General features: G+C 35.7%; 1 protein-coding gene across 1 annotated transcript; it reads right to left on the reverse strand.

The window, feature by feature from the left end:
- Positions 1-8875: 8875 nt before the first annotated feature.
- On the reverse strand, positions 8876-9820 carry LOC125939467 (olfactory receptor 2J3-like). The gene has a single exon (XM_049654932.1). It carries the CDS (start codon positions 9818-9820, stop codon positions 8876-8878), a length of 945 nt encoding a protein of 314 aa, XP_049510889.1.
- Between the last annotated feature and the right edge of the window lie 1621 nt (positions 9821-11441).

An 11441-nucleotide genomic window follows, 5' to 3' on the forward strand; every position in this document is an offset into this window, starting at 1 on the left:
TCCTAGATAGGAAGAACAAATATTGTTAACATGTCGACACCACCCAAAGCAACCTACATATTCAACACAATCCCTATCAAAGTAACACCAGCATTCTTCACAGAGCTAGAACAAATAATCCTAAAATTTGTATGGAAACAGAAAATACCCCAAATAGCCAAAGCAATCTTGAAAAAGAAAACCAAAGCAGGAGGCATCACAATCCCAGACTTCAAGCTATACTACAAAGCTGTATCCATAAAGACAGTATGGTACTGGCAGCAGAACAGACACTCAGATCAATGGAACAGAATAGAGAACCCAGAAATGGACCTACAAACAATGGCCAACTAATCCTTGACAAAGCAAGAAACAATATTGGATTGAAGATAGTCTCTTTAGCAAGTGGTGCTGGGAAAACTGGACAGTGACATGGAGAAGAATGAACCTGGACCACTTTCTTACACCATACACAAAAATAAACTCAAAATGGATGAAAGACCTCAATATAAGACAGGAAGCCATTAAAATCCTTGAGGAGAAAGCAGGCAAAAAACTCTTTGATCTTGGCTGCAGCAACTTCTTACTCAACACGTCTCCGGAGGCAAGGGAAACAAAAGCAAAAATGAACTACTAGGACCTCATCAAAATAAAAAGATTCTGCAAAGCAAAGGAAACAATCAATAAAACTAAAAGGCAACCAGCAGGATGGGAGAAGATATTTGCAAATGACATATCAGAGAAAGGGTTAGTATCCAAAAATCTATAAAGAACTTATCAAATTCAACACCCAAAAAAACAAATAATCCAGTGAAGAAATGGGCAAAAGACATGAACAGACACTTCTCCAAGGAAGACATCCAGATGGCCAACCGACACATGAAAAAATGTTCCACATCAATCATTATCAGGGAAATACAAATCAAAACCACAAGGAGATATCACCTCACACCTGTCAGAATGGCTAACATTAACAACTCAGGCAACAAGAGATGTTGGCGAGGATGCGGAGAGAGAGGATCTCTTTTGCATTGTTGGTGGCAATGCAAACTGGGGCAGCCACTCTAGAAAACAGTATGGAGGTTCCTCAAAAAACTAAAAATAGAACTCCCCTATGACCCAGCAATTGCACTACTAGGTATATATCTAAGGGATAGAGGTGTGTTGTTTCAAAGGGACACATGCACCCCCATGTTTATAGCAGCACTATCAACAATAGCCAAAGTATGGAAAAAGCTCAAATGTCCATTGATGGATGAGTGGATGAAGAAGATGTGGTACAAATATACAATAGAGTATTACTTGGCAATCAAAAAGAATGAAATCTTGCCATTTGCAACTATGTTCAGGGAACTGGACGGTATTATGCTAAGTGAAATTAGTCAGAGAAAGACAAATATCATATGACTTCACTCATATGAGGACTTTAAGAGACAAGACAGATGAACATAAAGGAAGGGAAACAAAAATAATACAAAAACAGGGAGGGGGACAAAACAGAAGAGACTCATAAATATGGAGATCCAACTGAGGGTTACTGGAGGGGTTGTGGGAGGGGGATGGGCTAAATGAGTAAGGGTCACTAAGGAATCCACACCTAAAATCATTGTTGCTAATTTGGAGGTAAATTATAAAAAAAAGTTAAAAGAAAAAAAAGATACCAAGAAATCAAATCAACTGTATAGTAAAAGAATCATTTGCCATGTTCAAGTGGATTTATTCCTAATATTGATCCTCAACGTCACTATTGATCCTCAATGTCACTCATCATCAGGGAATTGTGTATCAAAATCACAATGAGACATCACTACACACATGTTGGAATGGTTATCATTAAGAATACAAAAGATAACAACTGTTGGTGACATGTGGAGAAAACGGAGCCCTTGTGTGCTGTTGGTGGGAATGTAAATTGGTTCCGACACTGTGGAAAACATAGAGTAAGGAGGTTACTCAAAAAATTAAAAACACAAATACCATTTTATTCAGAAATCCCACTTCCGGTTACATATCTAAAGGACATGAACAGGATGTCAAAGGGATATCTGCACTCTCATGTTTTTACAGCATTATTCATAATAGCCAAGGTATGAAAACAACCTAAGTGTCTGTCAACAGATGAACGTTTATATAGATATAGATATAGATATAGATGATACAGATATATAGACATACACACATATATATACACTTATATATATACACACACATACACACATATGTGTGTTATATGTGTCTGTATACATATGTTTATATGTACATATAAAATACATATTCAATATCGATGATAAATAGATGAGAAAGAAAGAAAGAAAAGAAAAAATAGAAAAGAAAAGAAATGAAAAGAACAGAAATAACAATATTCATCCAAGAGAAAGAAGCAAATTATGCCATTTGCAACAACATGGATGCACCTTGAGGGGATTATGCTAAGTGAAATGTTAGGCATAGAAGAACAAACACTATAAAATGTCACTTATATGTGTAATCTTGAAAAGCCAAATTCATAAGAGTAGAATGCTGGTTTTCAGGGTCTTGGGTGTGGGAGAACTGGGCAGATGGTGTTTAAGGTTACAACTTACAACTAGTAGATAAGTAAGTCCTGGACAGCATAGATATTATCTAATGCACAGCATCGAAATTGTAGTCAACAGTACAGTATGATAAACTTCAAAATTGCCAAGAGACTAGATCTTAACTGTTCTCACCACAAAAAAGAAATTATAATTATGTGGCATGATAAAGATGTTAGCTAACATTATGATGGTAATTATATAATATATAAATATATCAAATGAACACACTGCACATCTTATACTTACACAAGTTATTTGCCAATAATAACTCAATGAAAAATAAAGTAAATAAACTAAAAAAAAAAATAAAATTAGTGAATGTTGTGGAGTGGCCAGATACTTTCCTTTTCTATTTGAGACACACATCCAACAAAGTCATTAAATTATTAAATAATTGACAGTATACAAAGTGCTTTCCAAACATCTCATTTGAAGTAGATTTTATACAGCTGTATGAGAAAAATATCAGATATATCCCTTTTAAAATGTTTGATAAAGTGTTGTCATGTGTCCTAATGTCAGAGACACTCCTTTGAACATATTAGATAGATCTAACTTCTTAACAGGCAGTTACTACTGAATTATTCATTATTATTAATATAATATCTGGTAAACATACCTGAAAACTGAATATGCTAATTGTAGTTTTTGACAAATTCTTTGCCCAAACTTACATTTTGATTCCATGACTTAGATTACGTCAACTGTTCATTTATTAAAAACAGTACTTTATAGACCAATACTTCTATACAATCCTACTCCAAAATGGCCGTAATCGATAAAATACATACCTTCCATCCTGCCCCTTTGGTTTTGCATTAACAATGAATATCAAATATAAATGATTGTGTATTCTTTTCTATTCTCCTCTTGGCTGTTATTTTATATGACCTTCTTAAATGATCAGATTATGTGTTTATACTATTAACCTGAAAGTTAAAATAGAGAATTCATCTTTTTTAACATATGTGAAATTTAAGAAAACAGATGAATATATGGGAAGTGGGGGGAGAGGAGAAAGGGAAACAACCATGAAAGACTCTTAAATACAGAGCTCCAAGTGAGGGTTGATGGAGGGAGGCGGGGTGCGGTATTGGCTAGATGGGTGATGGGTACTAAGGAGGGCACTTGCTGTGATGAGCACTGGGTGTTGTATGAAAGAGATGAATTACTGAATTCTACTCCTGAAATCAGTACTGCACTGTATGTTAACTAACTAGAATTTAAATAAAATTTGAAAAGAAAAAAAACATGTTTCTCAGCTTGAGATGTAATTGACAAAATTGTATATATTTAAAGTGTGCAATGTGATGATTTGACATATGTGTACATTGTGAAATGTTTACCAAAAAATCTGGTTAATTAACACATCCATCACCTCATATACTTACCTTGTGTGTGTGAGTGTGTGTATGTCCGTGGTGAGAATGCTTAAGGTTTACTGTCTTACACATTTCAAGCATGAAACATGTTATTAACTATAGTCACCTTGCAGTGCATTTGATACCAAGAAGTTATTCGTTGTACAGCTGAAGTCTTGTACCCTTTGACCAGCATCTCCCGGTTCCTGCCATCCAGCCCCAAGCCCTGATAACCACCATACTACTGTATGTTTATAGAAATTCTACTCTGATTTTTAGATTCCACATATGAGTGGTATCACACAGTATTTGTTTTTCTGTCTGGTTAGTAATTCTTAGCCTAATGTCCTCTAGGTTTTTCCATGTTGTCACAAATGACAGAATTTCTTTTTGTAGCTGGATAATATTCCTTTTCGTGTATATATATATGTAAATTATATACATATATTTACATATGTAATATATGTGATTATATATAAGTTGTATATGTAATTTATATATAATTATTTATATTTTTGTGTATATGATATACAAATATACACATATAAAATATATATGATTTTATATATGAAAAATATATATATTGCATCTTCTTTATCCATTCATGCATCAATAGACACGTGTTATTTCCATGTCTTACCTACAATGAATAAAGCTGTCATGAACATAGGAGTGCTGATTATCTCCTCAAGATACTGATTTAACTTCCTTTGGATATTTTCCCTGAAGTGGATCATATAGGGGTTCTATTTTTAACTGGTTGAGGAACATCCATACTGCTTTCTTCTTTCATTTTTTTATTTTATTCATTTGTTCCTCTCTTTGACTTCTCCACCTTCTAGAGGCCACCTACATGCCTCAGTTGTTGGCTCTTTCCCCCATCTCAAAGCCAGCAGTGTATTTCCTCTTATCTCTGACCCCCTGTCTCCCTCTTATAAGGACCCTTGTGATTACATTAGCCCACATAGATAATGCAGGATAATCTTCCAATCTGAAGATCCTTAATTTATTCACATCTGTAAAGTCCTTTTGCCATGTAAGTAATATACAACCACAGATGTCAGGGATTAGGATGTGGACACCCTGACAAAAGAGAAGGAGGAGGCACTGCTAAATCTATCACACCACCAAATATATATACAATAAATGATGAAACTCTGAAAATAAACTTTGGTGACCACCATGGTAATAATGGCTTCTTGGAGGAATTAATAATGGATGATTGATTGTAAAACTAGGATGTAAAATTAAGCAAAAACAGAATTCTACCTAATTTTAATGTATCTGCCCACAAGACACTTATAAATTACCAATAGAAAGATAATAACTTTATAAAAGACAGCCCAAGTGTCCATCAATAGATGAATAGATAAAAAAGAGGTAGTATGTATAGGTAGTGTGTGTGTGTATACATATTCGTATATATGTATATATATGTACATACATGATATATAACAGAATATATGTATATATACATACAACGGAATATTGAATGAATATTATTCAGCCATCAAAAAGAATAAAATCTTGCCATTTGCAGTGACATAAATGGGGCTAGATAGTGTTATCCTAGTGAAATAAGACAGTCAGAGAAAGACAAATACCATATGATTTCACTCATACATGGAATTTAAGAAACAAATAAGCAGAGGAAAGAGAGAGAGAGAGAGAAACTAAAAAAACAAAAAAACAAAAAACAGACTCTTAACAATAGAGAACAAACAGATGGTTACCAGAGGGGAGATGAGCAGGGGGATGGGTTAAATAACTGATGGGGATGAAGGAGGGCACTTGTTGTAATGAGCACTGGGTGTTATATGGAAGTGTTGACTCATTGTATTGTACACCTGAAACTAATATTACATTGTATGTCAACCTACTGGAATTTAAATAAAAACTTAAGAAAAAAATTCCTGGCAGGCACCAATATCACTAATATCACAATGTCACTTCTATGGTATTCATGCCAATAAATGAATAAATTGAATGTAATCATGCATAAGTAAAACTTTAACTGAAAGATAATTATATTAAATAAATGGTCTATACTCTTCAAAAATTTTAGGCCCATTAAAGACAAGGAAGACTAAGAAATGTTTCCACATTAGAGCACAGTAAGAGATGTAGTACCTAAATCCAACTTGTGATCCTGGATTAGATCTTTTCTTCAGGAAATACTCCCATGAGCACTTAGGCGTAAGTATGTGTATTATTCTCCATATATTGCAGAGAAATATTTAAAGTGCATATTAACATTACAATACTATAGACAGAAAATGATAACGCACCCAGGGTAAGGTGTTAACATTTGTGGAATCCAGTGAAGGTCTACAGTAAGTGTACGTACTATTTACTTTTATGTAAGTTGTTCTTATTGTTGTTGTGCTTGTAAAATTATAATAAGAACAGGATGAATGTGAATTTGAAATTGTTATTATTTTTGAAATCACTTGATGTTGTCATGACATAACCAGTGACCCGCCAGCCCCATATTTGTCAAACATACAGAAGACATGACCCTGAAGCCAACAGAAGAACCGAGAATGAATGCACCTGCTATAAGCCAGAGCTGATTTCTGTGATGACCTGGATGGCGTGCCTGTGCTAGTAATCCTGTACTGCTGAGGCACAACAGAGACATAATCAGGCGTGTGTGTATTCTGCACAGGAGCAAGTATAAGATGAAGTGGGAAAAGACTGGGAGACACCTGTCTGGCTGAGGGGGAGAGATTTCCTGGGGCCAAACAGCAGCTGGCACGTCAGTGGATTTGGCCACCAATGGCAGCTGGGAGAAGGCCAGATCCATCGCTGGTTCTTCAGGAAGGTTGCCTATTGCCGAAATCCACGCATGCTGTGTAAATGCCAATTTTCCAAAAGTTAGTTTGAAGTTTAGACTTGGCAATGGGATGATCCCATGGGTGTTGGTGACCCTAAAAGAGACCCCCAAAGCTAAAAATCTATTGTCATTACTCTGTTTTTGCCACATGCAAGTTAAGCTTAGACAAGTGCCCAACTATAGCTCAGGTCATGATCTCGCAGTTTGTGAATTTGAGCCCCACGTTGGGCTCTGTGATGACAGCTCAAAGCCTGGAGCCTGCTTAGGATTCTGTGTCTCCTCTCTCTCTCTCTGCTCCTCCCCTGCTCACACTCAGTCTCTGTCTCTGTCTCTGTCTCTGTCTCTCTCCCTCTCCCTCTCTCTCTCTCTAAAAAATAAATAAACATTAAAAATTAAAAAAAAAACACTAAAGTTAGATACTGGGACACTCTAGTACTACATAAGACAACCCAAATAGTAAGATTTCCATAGTGCAAAACGATTTGAAGAACCAAGCTATTTTTCTTGTTTTTTAAAGTTTGTTTTGTTTTGTTTTGTTTTGTTTTGTTTTGTTTCTTTGTGATGGTTCACCATATGTGGTCACAGTTATTCACTAAAAGTTCATTTGTATGGGTGATTCTTGGTTTTTCATTTCTTAGACAGTAGGTAAGGACAAGTGAATATACACCATATTGTTGTTTATACCTAGTTGGTCATAAAGGAAGGATCACAGATACACAAAGGAGAAGAGAAAGTCAACAGAAACTAACAAGGTAGTTTCAGCCACAGAGGAAATGGAGGGGAAGTTTGGGGATGTATTTTTCGTCTTAATAATCTAGGAAATAAGGTTTTAATCATCATATCTAAGCTTTAAAGGCCTCAAAAACTACAAATAAGATTTGGTTTACCATACAAAACTCAGATTTCAAGATTTTACTTTACAGTGAATTGTCCTTCATCTGCTCTAGCTGAATAATACAGCTGCCAGTTTAGTGTTATGTACACACCACACTTATTTCATAAGGAGATGGTTGGCAAACATATAGGTAACAAAACTGCTACTTTTATAAAATAAATACATTTATTTATATGGAAAATATATAAGTTGATTTTCATTATGTACTTTCTAATCTCAAACATTCAAATTATATCAAGCCTAAAAAGAAAACTAACATTTTCCATAAGCTTTTTTTTCAAAACGATTGAATGATTTTATATTCCATAAACAATGTGTGATACCTCCAATTACTTCATAGTTTTGCAACATTTGGGATTGTTATATTATCTATATGTTTATAGACATTTTACTGTGTGTTCCATATGCTTTTATCACAAAATTTTTCTACTATATTTTCAGGTAATTCTTTCAAACACCAATTGGATTCATGCAGTCATTTCCAGAGCTTAGAAGTCTGTCTGCCTCAGATATTCCTTACTGCTCCTCAGGCTAACCATGTGCCCCAAGCACTTCTAATAATCCCTGGCCTTTAATGACCCTTACCTTACAGGTTATATCCCACAACTCTTTAAGTGATTTCCACCTCTTATACACTTCCCACTGCCTCGAGAAAGAAACACAATATGCTTATGTTTACTTCAGTATTTCAGAGACTTTCTTGTTATAATTCATAAAACTCATTTTCTTACTGCTGCTATAGGGTATTAAAGAATACAGACCAAAATTCCTCTCTACATTAATTCCAAAAAGAATAACAGGATTGCAGAAAAGATTTAAGATATTTCACTATGTCTTTAGTTAAACCAAAAATAGAAAACAAATTTTAGGGCAAATTCTTCCTTAAAAGGAAAAAATTATAAGACAATAGTCTAGGTTTTTAAAAATTAGGTATATCGTCATTCTACAGGAATTTTATTTCTTAATTTCAATTAAGGATAGGATACCTTTGTTTTATTTATTGTACCATGGAAAATACTGATTTTTGATCTTTGTTTTACATGGATGTTTTCTCCATTGGAGAGTGATTAGTATTTAGGCAGACTGTTTAATTCATATCTGTGAGTCAGAGCTCTGTGGTCCTGAGAGACACACACTCCACTGGTGCTGAGTGAGTAAATGGGAGAGAAGACGATGGATGTATGCAGACAAGTCCTTACTGAGGAGGCACTGTGTTGTCCTGTGAAGGTCATGAGTGCACAGGCCTCTCCTGTCCCACTAGTCTCCTTACTGCCCCTCTTACATCTTTGTTTCTGAGAGTGTAGATTAGAGGGTTGAGGCTAGGTGTGACAACAGTATAAAAAAGGGCAATGAACTTGCCTTGTTCTTGAGAACTTCCTGATGGTGGCTGCAGATATATGCACAAGATTGGAATGAAAAAGAGGGACACAACCATAAGATGGGCTCCGCATGTTCCAAAGAGTCTCTGAAGTCTGGTTGATGACTGCAACCTCAGCACAGTACGGGCAATGGCAACATATGAGCTGAGAATCAGGATGAGTGGTATGAAAACAAAAATGGAGCTTGTGATCAGGAGGGTCAGCTCATTAGCACGGGTATCAACACACGATAATCGCAGCAGTGCTGGAACTTCACAGAAGAAATGGTCCACTTGGCGATGTCCACAGAGGGGGACCCAGAAGGTAAAGGAGGAATGAAGTGCTGAGTTGGTAAAGCCACTGACCCAGGAAGCCACAGCCAACAGGTGGCAGAAACGAGGGTTCATGAGCACGGTGTAATGTAGGGGTCTACAGACAGCTGCATAACGGTCATAGGACATGACCACCAGGAGGACACACTCTGTGGTTCCCAGTGCAAGGGCAAAGTAAAGTTGAGTCATGCAACCGGCATAAGAGATGGTCTTTTCTGGGCCCCAGAGATTGACCAGCAACTGAGGGATGGAGCTGGTGGTGTAGCAGAGATCCAGAAAAGAGAGGTTTGAGAGGAAGAAGTACATGGGAGTGTGGAGATGGGCGTCCAGGTATGACAAGACAATAATAAAAAGGTTGCCTATCAATGTCATCAAGTAGAACATCAAGATAAGCACAAAGAGAACTACTTCCAGATGAGGCCAATGTGAAAAACCCAGTAGAATAAAGTAGCCTTCAGAACTTGCATTTTTCCCCTTCATCATTCTTTCCTTGTTACCTGAGAAAAGAATCACATACTTCCCCAAAACGTAAGAAAATGCTCCAAGAATCATAGGGACACATGGAAAAGAAACAGAAGCCAGTTTAAAAGGACTACCACTGTTCAACGCTGGGACATTTTGGGCATTAAGAGAAATTATGCTAATGAATTGAGAGAAGTAAGAATCCAAAACCTTATAGTGATATATTTATAAATTATTAGTGGAGAAGAAAATATTATTTCTGTCAGTAGGGATCCTAATAATGTGTATAGAAGGAATGGTAGAGTTAAAAATGGTAAATAGATACTAAAAACTAGTGAATGAAATATGAGAAACAGGATATTTACATGCTCTAAAATACCTCCCCACTAATTACCTGTTAATTACAAAATGAAGAATAGTAAACTTCACAAGAGAAAAATGTGGTGGATGAACATCACAAGATTAGTCAATATTAACAATATTAATACATTAGTCAATATTAATAATACAATATTGACAACACCAGTGTTGAGACAAACCAACATCTTGCACCTACTGATATGATGCTCTGAGCAGGACATAATGTCACTCAGTGACATTCCTGCCAAAAATGCACAGCCTGATTTCAGCATTGAAGACACATGAGACCAACTCAAATTGAGACAAGCTGGACAAAATAGCTGTCCTGTAACCTTCAAAAATATTCAGTTAAATGAAGACAAATAAAGGCTGAGGAATTGGTCTAGACTAAGGAGACGAAAGAGACACATTATCTAAATGGGGGGTCCTGCACTGGGAAAACAGCTACTAGCAGCCTATTTCAGAGTATTGGAGAAATATGACTTTCGACTATGGATCAGATAATAATATTGTATTCATATTACATTTCCTGTTTTGTCAACTCTGCTGTTATGTAAAATAAAGTTCCTGTTCTTAGGAAATCAACATCAAAGTATTTAAAGGTAAAGGGACATGATGTCTCTTACTTAGTCTCCAATGGCCAGAAAAAGAGATGATGATAGGTAGGTAGTTAGGTAGCTAGGTAGGTATGTAGGTAGATGGATAGAAAACGTCTTTCTAGACACAATATAAACTACTGCTGGATCTGTAAAGGGTTAGTGGTGGTTCTTTGTACCACTTTTGCAGCTTCTCTGTAAATTTTAAATTTCACCAGAATAAAAAATTTCACAAATTAAATATAAAATAAAAAAATTTTCCACTTTTATATTTTATCCAGATATTTGCCATGTTATAGTAACATAGCTTCTTAACTGTCAAATTCTCATTTATCCCAGGGTGATATCTGGGTAAACAGTAATTGGAAACTTCCTTACATAACTACAGAAGAAAATTTCCATGAAACAAAGGATCTTTTTTTGATGAATAGCTTTAGTTTCCTTTTCAACATATTCAGGCTGTGTTCCATTAATGGGATTATAAAAAAAACAACAACAGAATAACTTTAATTCCAATAATCTCTCATGGACAAAAAGTCATGATGAACATCAAATCTATGACCAATTTCAAAATGTTTTCTGTAGCACCCCCTTATCCACTGGGTTCCAAGACCCCAGTGGATGCCTGAAACAAAGGTTAGTACCAAACCCTATACATACTATTGTTTTCCTATAAATACATGCCT

Source organism: Panthera uncia, assembly GCF_023721935.1.
Source record: "Panthera uncia isolate 11264 chromosome B2 unlocalized genomic scaffold, Puncia_PCG_1.0 HiC_scaffold_25, whole genome shotgun sequence".
Classification (NCBI taxonomy): Eukaryota; Metazoa; Chordata; class Mammalia; order Carnivora; family Felidae; genus Panthera; species Panthera uncia.

Coding starts and splice junctions, on each gene's coding strand:
- LOC125939467 (XM_049654932.1), bottom strand. CDS start 9,820: ATGATGAAGGGGAAAAATGCAAGTTCTGAAGGCTACTTTATTCTACTG.